The sequence below is a fragment of the Camelus dromedarius genome, chromosome 22 (assembly GCF_036321535.1).
Source record: "Camelus dromedarius isolate mCamDro1 chromosome 22, mCamDro1.pat, whole genome shotgun sequence".
NCBI classification, from domain to species: Eukaryota; Metazoa; Chordata; class Mammalia; order Artiodactyla; family Camelidae; genus Camelus; species Camelus dromedarius.
The window spans coordinates 18,661,456-18,678,300 of NC_087457.1; the positions used below are offsets into that span (position 1 = coordinate 18,661,456).

At 34.1% G+C, this 16,845-nt stretch overlaps 1 protein-coding gene across 2 annotated transcripts in view; it reads right to left on the reverse strand.

The window, feature by feature from the left end:
* Positions 1 to 16,845, reverse strand: part of TNKS (tankyrase) — a 159,333-nt gene that overhangs the window by 43,800 nt on the left and 98,688 nt on the right. For both annotated transcript variants that reach the window (XM_010995686.3, XM_064477487.1), the window contains exons 6-11: positions 12,481 to 12,575; positions 10,980 to 11,046; positions 10,472 to 10,658; positions 6,812 to 6,933; positions 5,255 to 5,346; positions 4,948 to 5,026 (exon numbers count right to left, since the gene is read on the reverse strand). In XM_010995686.3, the coding sequence (XP_010993988.2) occupies positions 4,948 to 5,026; positions 5,255 to 5,346; positions 6,812 to 6,933; positions 10,472 to 10,658; positions 10,980 to 11,046; positions 12,481 to 12,575 (642 nt within the window). The remainder of the gene's footprint in view (positions 1 to 4,947; positions 5,027 to 5,254; positions 5,347 to 6,811; positions 6,934 to 10,471; positions 10,659 to 10,979; positions 11,047 to 12,480; positions 12,576 to 16,845) is intronic.

Consider the following 16,845-nt stretch of genomic DNA (forward strand, 5'->3'; position numbering starts at 1 on the left):
TATGATCAAACGTCACATATTATTTGAACTATAAAGATACTGTGGATCTATATTTTTAAAAGCACTTTAACACCTTTGGGCTAACAGAATCTGCTTATCAATCCTCCTCTAGAAGAACATTAATAAAATCCTTATAATAAGCTAACACATTCCTCCAAAGTGAGCAAAGATTCTTGATGTGAGAATCAATCTGAGAATAAGCCGATTAAATGCCAATTACTATTGACACAATTTCCTCTTATACACAGTATAAATAAATCTGTCAAATTAAGATATATGAACAACAAAAAATTTTTCTTCATGTTCCACACATTTAACAGATGCTCACTAATGACAAAATAGCAGTGCTTTCATGTATAAAAAAAGCACTTCTGAATTAAACCTTTTGTTTCCAGGTATTAACAATACCATATGCAATTGGGGCTTAAGTTCTGTTTAGTAATTAATGATAGCAGATAAGGCAGCAGTAACAGAATGCAGAATGTCTGGGTAGACCAACAGCAATAAAGAAAAATGGATAAAATCTTCATGTCTCTCCCATTTAGACTTTACAGCAATCTTGCAAAGCAGGGAGTTGGTAGAGATTATTATTAATTTTTTTTAAGATACAGAACTTTACTCCTATAAAAGTGGATTTCTTAAATAAGTTGGTCAATACCCCCATTTTCTCATAATCCTCCTCTCCTTACTAGTCATTTGTTTTCTATCCTTCTGCTGAATACTGCCTGCCTGCCTCTCTGGATTCATACCCATCCTCCACCCTCCATATTCCTTCACTGAACTTTGCTCATATTACCCACTTTGAGTGTGCTATTTATTGCCAAGACTCTAACTGAGACAACTGTCTACCTCTGTATCTTTGGAATGCCTCCTTCAAAAGCTACCAAAGTGCTTATGTGAAAATTGCCAAATTAAATGGCACTGCCTACCTTGACTTCTCTCTGCAGCACTCACCATCTGTTCCTTCTCCACACTCCTCTTACACTCAACAGACGCTTTGATAGGCCTTTCCGTTTCCTCTTCCCACTACTGTTCCACAAACATGAGTAATCCTCAAAGGTTCTTTCCTTACCTCTCAAGTCATCTCTCCATATTCTCTCCAGGGGCCCTCCTCACTCCCACAGTGTATGATCGCTATGTCAATGGCTTCTTAGATCTTTCTAATCCTAAACTCTCTTTCATATGCCAGTGCTATATTTCCAACTGCTAGCTTTATCTAAATGTCCCTCTATCATATCAACTCCAAGTGCAAAATCATGACCAAGACATAGGAAACCGGTTATTTCTAGCTTGTTTCTACCTGGTATTCTAGCCTTCTTACTTCCTTAACTGGAACCACCATTTTCTAAGTCCATTCTAACACCCAAGTCATTTCCAAGCAATATAATTATTCTTTCATAAGTGGCTTTCACCTCTCTCTTTCTTCTTCAATACTGATGCCACTAACTTGGTTCAGGATTAGCTTCAAGTCTGGTAATTGCTTTAACTTTCAAACTGGCATTTCCCACAGTACCCAGTACACAATCTTTATCATTTCACAACTCAATGTTGAGTTAGTGGATCAAAACAAATTATGAAAAGACATATGTTATATAAAAAATTAAGATAATTAAGGGAAATACATAATATATAAGTTTGAGAAGACAAACATGGAAACAAATACATGCTCATACTTGCTAGTAATCGAAGTATGATTTGCGTGCCAGGTACTAGACTACATACGTACATCTATATAAGCTCATTTAAGTTCTACCAAAAAAACCAAAAAACAAACCTTTGTAGCAGAGGTATTAATACCAGCATATCACCAATGAGTCAAATGAGGTTCAGGGAAATTAGATTCAAAGTCATAAAATTAGAAAGCAGAGGATTCTAAACTGAAAGGTATAATTGTCTATGTTCCACATAATATGCTTAACTTAACATGTACAATTAACCTGAACTGTGTATTTATCACAAAGCTTTACACAAAGGAATGTTTTGGCTTTTATAAATGTTACTAAATTCTATCTGTCTAGATAAGACAAATTAGTTGATGGTATTAGGTCTCCCTACCAAATTCTCTGCCTTTTCTGTTTTAATAATCTTAACTTGAGAACTGGATTCATCACAAGAAGGAGAAGGCAGAATGGTGGAAGCAGTGTAAGAGGGTTGAATCCTAATTCAAGGGTGGTGTTGCTTGTTCAGAGGATGCTTTTAGAATCACATGGAAATCATGAGTGGTTCAAAAATCAAACTGAAACCACGAGTTCTCTTGAAAGAACCCTAGGCAAGCAAACATGGGGGCCCAACAGTAGCTAAACTGAGTTTTTCCAGTGAGTTTTTACTAATGCGTTAGTCACCAGATAAACCAACCCTGAGGGACAGCAGCCTTGGCTTGGACCCAGGGAATGAGTGAATGGGAGAATGGAAATTGGTATCTGTTGGTTCAAAGCTTAAATAAATGATTTTTTTTTCCATTTTAAAGTAGCTAACAGCACGAGTTCTCAATTTTGTTGAACTGTAGTAGAAGGACTAGGGAAGATACACTATATTAGTTGAAAAGTCATTCTATACCACTGGCAGGGAGTTTAAAATTACACATGCCTCACTGATGAATTGCGACATTATTGATGAGAATGTACTGTGAGCATGAAGGGCAGAAAAAGATTTAGAACCACAGGCCTAGAGTAATGCTGGCTCAAATAGGTTATATAAAATAATGTTATTTTTCATTGAACCGTCATGAAATAAAATGACTCATGGGAGACAACAAATAGATACTTTCCCAAAATGAAGGGCATTATTCATGGTTGTTCAAGAACATTATAAATGCCATAAGATATTTTAAAAAATAGGTCAATGAGAAACATACGGTGCTCTTAAGTGTAGCAGAAAGCCCATTTAGCTTATTACTTTCTGCCTGACAGAGCAACAAGACATTATTTATGTAACAATGCAGTAGTTGTACCCTCAAAAATAGGTGATAAATCTGTAGAAGTCTGTTCCTTTCATTCCAGCTCATCCTGATTGTTTAATTAAAAACATCGATTGTCCTTTTAAAGCAAGGATATCCAAATTTTTGGATCATGCACCTCAGGAGTAAAAAATGTTTTAAGAACCCTCTCAATATACATTTATGTTCATTTGTAAATTATTACCAAGCAGTGCTAACCTAATATATAATAAATACATATAAAACGTACACAAAGAAAAGAAATCACAAAGGATGGGAAAGAGATGAAACAATTAAATATTTAAAATTCTTTTAATTACCAACGGTACAAAATTCTTTTGGCTCAATTTAAAAAACTTAAAAAAAATCTTACAAAAACTGTGATGTAGATTTGAGGGTCTGATACTAAGTTCATTTTCGATAGTTGGTCTCACTGACCAGATGAGCTAAAAAGATTTCACGTAGATATGTAGTGTCACAGGAAAAACTGGATTGTTAACAAAGCCTACTAAATCATAATGCTTATTTTTAATACAATTTACTAATTATGCTAAGGTTTTAACTGAATTCTACTAGTAAAATTGTGTCTTTCTTGATTCTTTCAAGCTTGTTATTAGGTGTTGCAGTAAAATGTTTTTAGTAGGTTCAAAACCCAACTAAACACAAATTTTTAAAAACCTTTAAAACAGGTTAGAAAACTCTGTTTTCTAGTTTTTAAATTAGAATGATATACTTACATCATTTTTGGGCAACAAAATCATAAACACTGGGTATTTTCTAAAAATCTATTTTCAAAAAGTCCTCTTCATTTGTTAAATTTCTGTTAAAACTGCAGTTACTTTCTCATTTAACTTTCACCTTTAAGGTTCTGATTTTTTTTTTTTAAACGTACCTACATACAAGTAATAGTCATTTGTCAGCACAGAACTAACAGCAAATTTTGAACTATCTTATTTTCACTAGGAAAAGACAAAGACACAACTATGTATGCCAATTCCTAAAAATACTAATTCATGAAATAGCCAGATAAACCTTTTATGCTATAAGATTGCCACAGTCATTTCCTTTGATTACCAACAATGGTATTTATCAAGGTTCTACCGTTTAGGATGATATCCATAAATCTACTCATGTGGACATACATGAAGTGTGATGTGTCACATGTGTGCTGCACATGAGCGGACAAGTGAGGGTCTCGTCAAACCCCCCAACCCCAACCCACGTTCTTCCTCAGGAAACACCCTGGGCTCGGACATGACTCAGGCAGCTGACACATGTCAACCTGTACATAAAATATTAGTAGATCTTAATTTCTTTACTCTTAAAGAAATTACTATTTTAATAAATCAAAAAACTAATTTTTTTCCTGCACACAATGGCTCATCTTTTATGTTCCACAGAGTGCCTACATCCTACTTTGGAGACTCCTGCTTTAAAATATACACTCCTGAGGATTTAAAAAATTGCAAGTTCAAGTCACCTCTGAAAAACATCTAATTTGCTTTCTTCAAACAATCTTTCCTCAAGCAATTCATGGAATTTCAGATGATGTCACCCAGACAATGCCAATAAAAATGGTTATTAAAATTGTCTTATTTCTTTACTATTGAGATTATTTGAGAAAATTATCATTGTCATTTTGAAGGAATAGAAATGTTCTTTAAAATAAGTAGCAATATTTTGACTATTATTTACTTATTTTCTGATAAACCATCATTAATGTTGACTATCAAAATATCATCAATTCTAATATTAATGTAAAATTGAAATGTATTTCCAATGATAAGATCATAGCCACATTTCACTGCTTTACAGAAGAATAAAACATAGGTAACTATCTTTATTTGCTATAAGGTTTAAATCAACTTTAAAGTAGAATTAATCCAAATACATGCTAACAGTCCTTTCTAAGATTAATTTCTTCAGGAGAACCAGAGAGAAAAGAAACAGTCTTAAGAGCAGCTAGCTACTCAATGCCAAGTCTGGCACTTTATCTCAGGTGCGTGCCTTACCTTTGCTCCATGCTTATGTAGAACTTCCATGACATCATTGTGAGCTCTTTCTGCTGCAACATGCAGGGGAGTCATGAAACTATGGAGAGGAGAAAAGGAAAAGGTAATTTCCTAATTAAAAAAAAAAAAATTGGGGGGGGTAATTAAGTTTTCATTTATTTATTTTGTAATGGAGGTACTGGGGATTGAACCCAGGACCTCATGTATGCTAAGCACACACTCTATCACTGAGCTATGCCCTCCTCCTCAATTTCCTAACTTTTATTCCCTTTAAGAACTAAGCAACTCCTTCTGCAATTACACTTACTCTTTATTTTTTTCATTAACATTTGCTCCTTTTCTAAGTAACAATTCTGTCACTTGTTTGCGTTTGGGATGCAGGGAAGCCACAGCACAGTGCTGTAAAGTAAACAAAACCAAGTTAATAAACTTCTGTTTAAAAGTACATTTCTGAATTAAATGGTACTTGCTGACTATTTAAAACATTGTTATCTCAAAACATATATTTTAACAGTATAGAGATAATAAAAATTCCTCCTTAATACACTGGGAGTACAAAACATAAGCCTTTAAACCAAGGTGAAAGGATGCTCTTAGCTGAAAATTAAGAGAGACTTCATTTCTTTCCCTTCAGCCAATAAGTATATTTACCTGAAGTAAATATATTTACTTGAAGGTATCAGAATACTGCCTCCCCAAAGCTATAAAAATCTGTAACTGAGTTACTCAATCCTTCATCAGGCTGTCAGCCACATAAATCACTACTTCTCAAGCTCTTCCCCAGAGGTACTCTGGGCACCACAGGAGAAGTCCATACGCCCAGGGACAGATAAGGAGGTAACAGACTTGGAAGAGCTTAGAGGGAGGAGTATTTTCAGAGATTTTATGTTTTATCCTCTACTTACACAACTTTTGTGTTCAACTTCATTTCATATTAATGTTTGCATTAAAATTTAAAAAGTAAAAAAGCTACTTATTAATGAGTAAAATGAACCCCCTGAAAAAGCAGGTCAGGAGTATTCTGTGGCTTTGAGTGTCTCCAGGCATAATGCTTTGTAACTTGAATGTATCTGGACCCCAAAGTGAGAGTCATACACTTAAGTGTACATGCAGTTGGTCTATTTTGGTTTTGTGACTCTTATAATGTTGTTTTCAGCAGGTATTAACTACACTTTGACTCTTTTGTGTCAGATGTAAAGTGGGAATGTTAACTGAAGCATATTTAGAGTTCTGTGATAAAGGCATCACATACGCTTAAATTCTGAATTCAGGCACAATCTAACCAGCCCTATACCTGAAAGTTAATGTGGGCAAGGACAAGGAAAATAGATGAATCTTTCTGAAAGATTCAGAAGAAAAACAGGAATAATTTTTGAAACAATTCGTACAGTCTGAAACAAAAAAATTCATCCGATTACCATTTTTCTATAATGAATGTAACAATTCATTGAATACAATTGCTTACAAGGGCGATGAAAGTTATCTCTGAAAATACTTTAATCTTCTATAGAAAACAAATATAGTATTTATCCAGCAACCACAAGAAAAGAAGATTCTTTAAAGAAAATCACATCTTGTATTTTATGAGAGGATTGGCCACAAAGGAGATTTGTTATAATATGTATAGTTGGGTAAACACAAAGGTAAAAATAATTCTCAAATTAAGGTTGAGAAAATGTCTATTCTCTCAGTCATGAAAGCAATCATCTCCTGAACAGAATTTAAAAATCAATGCAACCAATATTAAAATGTAAATTCCTGACACTTCAGATACTAAAGTTACTATAAGATTCCTGAAAAGAAGATCATATTTTACATTTACACTATTCCAGACCCAAGGAATGGATTAACAATAAGATCTTACCAGTGCAGTTTCATGAGACTGTGGTTGTTTGAAATTAATGATTTCCAAAGCAAGTGTTTTTTTAACTTTGGCTAGGTCTGCTTCTCTGGCTGCTTGCAGTAAAGAATGACCTTTAAATTCATCTGTTAATTAAAGAATGGTTGACATAAAAATATTTAAAATCTATAAAATCATTAACATGATTATAAGTAAAGTAGGAATATTATTAACTTTATATATTCCTTTATTTTAGCAATAGCAGCAACAAGACTATGATGATAAAGGTGCAAAGGATGAGTGAGTTTATGAAAACTTTTGAAATATGTACATTCTGAAATAGGACTGCTTTCTACTCAGAGTTCATAAAGATACACATACAAAGTACTCACTTCAGCGAAGTTTTAAAACAAACAACCTAAATGTCCACCAAATGGAAACCAGTTAAATAATTGTGAACACTTAACACATTAGAGCATGTTATAGCTTTTAAACAAAAAAGATAAGATCTATATATATATATACTGACATGAAACGTATACATTATCAAATGAAAGTTCAAGTAGCAAATGAGGAAGGCTAGGCTGACCCGTTTTTGTGTGTGTATTTTTACTACTACTACTTCACCACAACTAAATATAACTAATGACATAAAAAGGACAGAGAAATAGTCACCAAAATATTAATGGTGATTATGTTGACACAGAGGAGGGAAGAAATGAATTACAGGGGGAAGTGCCAGAATCTGAAAATTTTTCAAAGAACAATTAATATTCATTTATTATTTGTATAAACAAGTAAGTGATTTTGAAAGGCATTTCTAAATTAACAACTGCATAAATAAGAATCTAATACTCTTATTTATTAGAAGCATATAGCCTTATTTTCTATTTTACAAGTTTGGATTGTATTTTGGTATAACTAGTTACTAAAAAAGCTGAAAATCGTTCTAAACAGATATAAATGATCTGTGACCTAATATATTATATAAAAATTTCAGGCCTGCTCATGTTCAGGCCTTCATATCTGTCTTGCATTGAATTCTTTCTCTTTTCCTTTCTCCCTTTCCTTTGAGATCCCCATGTCACTTTCTTTTCTCCCTCAAAAGACAGAGATACACACAGACACACACATGCCTTATTAACTACCACTCATTGTTCCAGGTCTTGGTTCAGATACTCTGGGTAAAAGCCTTCCCGACGTTCCCCATCACTGGGCTAGGATTCCTTCTTATGAAGTCCTCTGTCCTTGCCTTCAGCCTTTTATCACAGGGCTTACCACACTGCTTTATCTGCCATGGCAGTCCCATCACCTAGCACAGTGCTTGGCATGCAGTAGGTACTCAAGTATTTGTTGCATGACTGCTGGATATTTATAAAATAAGTCATGGCAGGTTTGGGGAAAAATCCATTTTTATATAACCTCTTATTTAGCGCTACTTTATCATTGCTGAATTCCTCCAAGTATAGGACTTTGAAACTTCAGAAACTCAAGATTACCCTGAAAACTTACCATTTATTAAATGCCTTAAAGTTTTTCTAAATGCATTCTGAAATAACAATGAAAGCTACTTTCAGTATTTTCAGCTCCAATGTGTGCAGAACTCATACTACCATGTTCATTTGGCTTCATGAAAACAAGAAACAAAAAAATAGACAAGAGTGAGCAGAAAAAAATATGTGTTATGAGAATGCTGTAACCATGGGTATGATCAGAATATTGTCTTTGTTTCCTGGATAATTTTCCTTAAAAGAATTGTTATTGTGAATGCCTAGTATAAAATAGTGAGCATGAGGATGAAAACTGCAGTAAGAAAAGTTCCATCTTTCTTAAATCCTTTCCTTCATATAATCCCTTGGTAGAGTTGTATTTAATAAAATAAAGGAGATATTGAGAATGCTGCAAAGTAATCAGGAACTTCTTGCTTTACAAAACTATACAAATTTAGGTTAAATCTTAGTGTTTAAACTGGAGTCAGACAGACCAGTGAAATACAATGTAAAAACTCCTAATACTTGTAATTTGCAAAATGACTCAAAGGAAAAAAAGAGTCAAATGATGACATGAGGATAAAGCTGAGCCCAGAGTATAAACTAAAAGAAAGAAATTAGAAAAAGATATAAAAAGTAAGTTTGGAGTTCAGTTAAATTCAACTGGCTAAAACTGCTGGGCACACTGCATGCACAATGCGTTGTGCTAGGCTGGGGATAGCAGGTACATGGGCCCAAACACAATTTTCATCAACACATTTTTATTAGGTAACAAGGCAATTGTGCAGGTGCAAAGAAGACAGAATAATAAAACCAAACATCTTTCTAAGAATTTAAACTTCACTGGGGAGACAGAACACACACAAAGGAAAATGAACTATATAATGCAAGATAACATATGGCAAGAGTCACATGAATGGGAGAGAGAATAAATGCACTTCTATAAGGATTCATTGCTAAGACATCTGTCCAGTTATAATCTGGTTTGTGCTGGCCTGTAATCTAGTAGATGTCATCTGTTTCAGTACCAAAATAAGTTTAAATTTCTACTTAAACAAAATCAAAATTGCAATGAACTCTTCCTGTTTTCACATAAACTAGTTTACAATCTCTTTAAACTTAAATGATGTTAGCATCAGTTTGACTATGCCTTTTTCTTAAATTATTGTTTAAAATTGTTCTCAGGTGTTTAAATCCAGCTAAATGATTCTTAGAATCCTAGATATAAGAGAGAATATCCACCATGAGACAAGTTAAAAATTAGGTAGGTGACACCTACTTTAATTTAAACCTGAAATGCCCACATGTAAAATTAAATATATCTCAGTATTTGATATGACAACTAACTGTAATGTGGTATCCTGAGTGAGATTCTGGAACAGCATAAGGACTTTAGGTAAAAACTAAGGAAATCTGAAGAGAGTACAGCCTTTAGTTAATAACATATCAGCACTGGTTCATTAATTTTGACAAATGTACCAAACTAATGTAAGATGTTAACAGGGGAAACTGGGTATGGGGAATATGAAGACCCTCTGTACTATTTTTGTACATTTTCCATAAATCTAAAACTATTCTAAAACAAAAGGTTTATTTAAAAAACATGCATATGTAAATATAGGTAATATGTATTAGTATTTGAGAAGATTACTTCCATCAAATCATCAAAATTGTCTTATTTCAATTTGAGCAAGTGACTACACTTGGGCTATAACACACATAAAAATAAAAACATGACTGTGCAACCTTGCAGGGCTTGGGAAACAGTGAGTGATCAGTAATGTTAGCTGTTATCTGTTATTACCAATAGCACAAGAATATAAGCTCTGGGAGCTCAGAGAGTTTTTTTCTGATTTGTACACTGCTCCAGTTCCAGTGCCTGGCACATAGTAGGTATTCAATACGGTTAATGACTGACTCACCTTCATTAGTCTTAAAAAAAGAAAAAACAGCCTTAACACATGAATTAGAATTGGGTTTGAATAAACACAAAACATATATTGTATGTACAAAAGATTCCTGTGGAGTTCATTAAGAAAATTAATAATCAGAAATGAGAATTATAGACTAGTGTACATGTAAGAATAAAAGGCTATTATTTAAGTTTGACAAAACATCAGTCCTAATAACTAAACAAAAATAAGATATTCCAATATACAACAAGAAACACTGACTTTAGGATATAAGTACATACAAGTCAGTCTCTCCCGGAGCTCAGGCGTTGGAGCCATATCCACAGCACTTTTGCCGTGGCAATTGACTAACGTAGGATCAGCACCATGGCTAAGCAACAATGAGCAGACTTCTACACGATTCTTGGAAGCAGCCTCATGGAGTGGGGTAAACTGCCAGAGATCCATTGCATTAACACAAGCTCCATGCTGAATTAAGGAAAAAAGGTATAGGTCAGTAATCATTTCACTGGATCAAATAAAACTCAGAAAACATCTATTTCACTGTAAATTTCAGTTAAAACTCTTTGAAATGTCAGTAAATGTTTTAATTTATTTAAGTTCAGTTTTTTTAAAAGTTTAAAATATGTTCAATGTTTTAAAATTTTTAAGGCAATGATAATATTTTTTAAAAAAACTATTTTATTCTCTTAAGAATCTTTTTGGCCCAAAGAAGCATGAAAACTCATGACAAGTTTTTTAAAAAGCAAATAATATTCCACACTTAGAATTATTTTAAATTTCTCTTACCTTTAATAGCAGTTCTGTGACTTCATAATGTCCATATGAACATGCATTATGAAGAGGTACTAGTCCACTAAATGAAAAAAGGCAAATTAAACTGCTGAATTTCATGATTTAGAGCCATTTATCCAAGTACTAAGAAATAAAAATCTAATAAATCTCAGTACAATTAGAAATATTTTAAAGTATTTAATAAGAAGATACAAAGCTTAACAATGTTCAACATTTTGCATTTATCTTGTGTTTTATATATATAACCCTTAAATATGACAAAAACACTAATTAGAAAAGCATTTAGGTAAAAGGAAGAAGCACATGTACTAACTGAAAATTGCATGCTTTATATAGCGAGTATTTACAGAAAATATATATTAACTGATAGTGAACTGAAATGTTCCTACCATTTTATTTCACTTTAGTGGTAATTTCCAGCATAAGAATTAAATATCCAAACTCGCATGTCAAAGTATCATTTCATATGAATCAAAGACTCCCTTTTTGTGGTGTACTTCCCTTGATGACCCACCTATTGTACACCCAACTGTTTTCAGACATGCACAAGGAAACCGAGCTGTACAAGAGCACCAGGTATTCGTGTCCCCGTACTATGGGGACACCATTCACACATGTTATGAAACCTGGTGCAGGCAAGAAAGAAACAGAGCACAGAAAAGTGCAGATTTGAAATGATGGATTCCCCTTCTGAGAACTGTCTCAAGTACTGAGCTCTTTCCTCCTGTCTATGCTTCCTGACATGGAGAGGGGCAAAGTGAAAAACAACCTCCTCCAGGGCTTCTCTTCTTCACCTGGGCAGTCGGGGCAATTATCTTTTAGATCTCTGATCTTAAAGTGGCATAATGAGAAATGCTAGCCCATCACATGGGATAGCAGACCCAATTCACATATCCCTGGAGATTAGCTAGGAAACTGGTACAAAGTTTTCCAAAATTCACCTATTTATAAAATAAATGACACACTGCTTTCCTTGCTCCCAGACACCTACCTCCAATATCAACATTCATAAAGACCTTTCAGGTTTTCTCAGTTTAGATGTCCAAGATTTCATCAGGGAAAAAAAAAATGAGAATATTCTATACTTTGTATACTTATGACTTTATTTTATTAATAAGAGATGATCCTTCGTACCTAATAAATACGATAGCTATGTTACTGGATAATCAGAATTTTCAATTTGTTTTCCTCTTTCTGAAGTGTAACTTAAGAGTTAAAAAAACAGTAATTACAAATGAGATAAACAAATTTTAACTTCAAATAATAGAATACAATAAAATTAAACTAATTTAGAAAACTGTTATGAGAGCAACCCTTAATTAGTAGCAACAGGAAAATAAACTCAAATCACTGTGAACATTCTTAAAATGCTACACATTTAAAGGGATATAAGACTCTGTCTGGTGCTCGGAAACTTTAGCGTATCAGATGCTGAAAACAAAGCATGAAAGTCAGAGAGTGAAACCACTGAAGGAAATAAGTTGATAACACGCACCCTTTGTCTTTTGCATGCACATCCGCCCCATGCTGGAGAAGAAGCTGAACTATCCGGACTCGGTTGTAGCCTGCTGCTAGATGTAAAGGAGTCGACTAGAACAGAGGAAAAAAAATGCATCCCATTCTTCAGTAAGTAAGTCTTGCTTTGGCATTTAATCTGTATTTACTTATTTAAAGACAATGAATGTTAACACACACAGAAAATACTGAGGTGAAATGCCAAAAATTCACATTTCCTAACTGGATAGACAATCCACTCACCTCAGGAGTAAATTCCAACTTCAGCATCACCCACTTATTTGACCCACTGGTTTTTCAAGGCTTTCAGTTACCAAGCCCTATCCAGCCTACTCTACATTATTTCTTAACTTCTACACAGATCTTCCTTACTATTCTGGGAGGATACGTCAGGGTTCACATTCCTCATAACTGGAAATATTCTTCTTTATCTTACTAACATCCTGTCTACCTTTCAAATTCTAACTTTTACATCTCAATTCTATCATAAAGCTTTACCTAAAGGCCAGCTCTCAAAATTTCTCTTTAATAGGAAAAGTTTGAAAGCATCTCTAAAGAATATTTGAAGAAACTTTAGTGGAAACAAAAAGGACAACACAGTATTCATTCCACGAGGTTGCTACCAACGGGTCAAAACCAGTTTCCTACCTTGGATAGTGAAAAAGCCAACACAGTATTTAATTCTTCCATTTTATGTACCACATATGCAGTATAAATCCAAGAGGAAAATACTGTTTCTTCCTAACTAATCTCTGTCACATGTTAATTTGAATCAAGCTATTAAAAGGTTTTCTGCTCACATTTAATATGATAATTAAAATAATCAAACTTCTCACCTTTTAAAAAAAATCAGAAATAACATTATTTTAATTGAAAGCTTCCCTGTAACCACAACAATTTTCCTACTTTTGCTCATTTACTTAAAGTTTGAATACTATAATGGCTTTTCACACTGGGTCTAAAATAATGTACCCCCATTTCTCATGTCTTCTATTTGGGTCTTGGGATTTAATAAGATTTTAAATTCACTTTCTTCATGTATTTTGCCAAAATACAAAAGAATTACTGAATACTGTATTATCTATTCCTGCTTTCAAGACTCTCCATACATTTTATATACTCTGACAGCCTCAAAGTTTAGGAACAATTTTTGGGCCTTACACAGCTAATAATAAGGAGATCAGGTGGATTAGAGGAGAGTTCTGAAGAGTCCTGATCACAGTCCTGGACCTTATGGAACTGTGACCCTCCTATTACCTACGTATCTCAGCTTCTTCGTGTGTACAGTGTACCTAAAACCACCCGTCCCAGCTATCTCAGAAGAGCGGGAGCAGTTTTCTCCCATATATAAATACTTCCCAAATGTAAAGTGCCATATAAAAATAGACAATTAAAATTTTTGTATCATCAAACAACAGGCCTGTTACACTTTCTGCCTTCAGAAAGAATAAAGAATAAAGCATTTAAGATAGCTTTAACTTATCCTAAATATACATGCATAGCTAAAACAGTAACTGACAACCCCGTTATAAAACTGCAGATGTAGCTTTAACATTAAGTGCAGGCAGCACAACGTAAGGAAATGAGTCTAGGCGTTTACGTCTTGGGTTTGCATTCTTCCTTTGCAAAATTTAGGAGGTATGTGGCTCTGGACTAATTTCTTAATGTCTCTGAGCCTTGGCTTCCAATATTTGTAAAATGAGAATAATTCCTACCATATAAGCTATTTTATGGATTAATGGTAACTATAGAAAGCACCTAATACAGTATCACATAGAAAAAGCTCAACAAATGGTGGTTATTACTTATTATCACCTTATTAAGTATCTTACACACTTAGAAGTTACTTCTGAATGGTCATTTATCAGTCCTGATCCTGCTTTACCTATCAGCATTATTTGACATGGCTGATTACTTCTTCCTTCTTGAAATGTTTTTTCCCTTTTGGTATTTAGGACACCTAAATACCCACACTTCTTTTCTGGTTGCTTCTCACTTTCCTGACATCGGAGAACTCCAGGACTGTGCCCTTAGATCTCTTTTTCTCATCATGTATACTCAGTCTTTTGGTGATCTCATGCAGTCTTGTGGCTTTAAATAACATGCATATACTGACAGCTCCTCAGTTATACCTCCAGGTCAGTCCTCTTTGCTGAACTCTAAACTCTCAGAACCTAACTTCTTACTTGTCATCATCACTGCATATACATGAGATATCTCATGCTTATCATGTTCAAAACTGAGCTCCTAGTATCCCTTCAAAAACCTACTGTGCAGAATTTCCTCTTGCTGTTAACGGCAACTTCATTCTTTCAGTTACTCAGGTCAAAACTTTGCTAGTCTTCTTTGATTGTCCTCTTTTTCTCACTCACTATGCTCACTGCATCAGACTATTTCTGTTGGCTGTTTCCAAAACACCTCCAGATTCCAATCACTTTTCACCACATTTCCTGTCACCATCCTGGTCTAAGCATCATCCTCTCTCGGCTGGTTGGTTGCAACAGGTTCCTCACTTCCAGCTTAATTCCCTGAGAGTCCACAAAACAGCAGCAGAGTGATGCTGTTAAAATGCCAGATATACTAGTCCTCTGCTCACAATTTTCCAATGGTTTTTCATCTCATTCTAAGTAAAACTAAAGTCTTTATAATGATCTAGAAGGCCACAGAAGATCTCTCCCACCACTACCTACTCCTTTTTTTTTTTAAAACAATACTGACTTGTCGAAGAAACCTGGTTAATTGTTCCCTTTCTTGTGTGATTATGTAATTTATAACTGTATCTTCTTATTCCCTGTAACTTGGAAGTTAACTTTCCTCCTTCAGATGAAACTTTTTGGCAAGAATATTCCATAGACAGTACTTCATACAGTGTCACATCAGGTGACATATTACACCTGGATAGTCTACTTTTAGTGATAAGACTGTTAAATGTACCATGAGTTTCGCAAGTACATACTACCTCTCTGAACTCAGGAATCCTAGATATCACCTTTGTAATTTTCTTAACTTCTTGCCATCTTTTTATAAAATATATATAAACAAACACAAAATCATCATACATGAAAATTCCAGTACTTATTTCCACTTTTTGGGACATATAAAAACATGCTTTTTCAGATCTGGTTTCAAAAATAAGGTACTCTATATATATTTTCTCAGTTTTAACTGGTTTCAATTATCAATTATTTTACATTTATTTCCCATTCCCTTCAACAGAATTCCCTTTTAAACTATAAAAGTATTCTCTCTAAAATAATATAAATTAAAATCTTCTTTCTCACTCTAGCCCAACAAACACCCTTCTCAGAGGTAGTCACTGTTTATAGCTGCACAAGCATCATTTGAGATATCTTTCTGTATGAAAGTATGTTTCCTCTCAGTTCTTTTTGCTGTTTTTATCATGCAAATGGATTGTATTATATTTTCTGCTATTTGCTTTTTTCTCTTAAAATATTAGTACATATAGGTCTATCTTATTCTTCATATAGTATTTTCATTGTGGAGCTGTACCATAATTATTTAACCACCACCATATAAATGCACATTTACAAAAGGTCCATCTCTGCCATGGCTATCTTAACAAAACGGATCTCATTCAAACTTCTCATTTGGTTAAGACAGATCAGTGTTCCCCTTCTATAAATAAAATACAACATCAGCCATTAATACTAAACTCCCAGGAAGATATAATAACTGCATAATCAGAGCTTATTAAATTTCTTTCAGACACATATATGATTAATCTGCTTGCTAGGTATAGCTAAGACGTTCTTTGAGACAGTGATGCTTAAGTCAGAATCAAACTAAATTAAAAGCTGGAGAATCAGTATGAGCATGGATCCGTAGAAATAAATGTATTTCGTCAGGGATGCCTGTCTTTTGAAGGGATATTTTAAGTAGTACCATAATGAAGATTAGACAGTCTCCTCGAAGTTTCTCAACTCTTGGGCTATTATAAAAAGAGTTTAAAACAGAAACTATCTGGAGAATGAAAACTGGTGAACCAAAGCAGAAATAAAATTCTAAAAAGATATTTTATTCACAGCTTTCTCAAAAACTGTAACTCTTCTACAGTGTACACATTACTAGATCCTCTGATGTTTTCTTTCCCATTATGAGTCTTCTCCTCTGGTCCTGGGCCTCTTGGCCAACAGTTCTCTAAGGCACAGTGCCTGGAGCTAAACACACCTAGTAACAGATACGGTCCCATCATCAGGATCATTACCTTTCATGAATAGACGCACTACTCCTATAACCTAAGAGTGTTTAACATATTGATGTTCTTAAGTCACAATCTCTGTAAAGCCAGGAACTGGGTAACAATACTACTGGCTTCCTCATACTG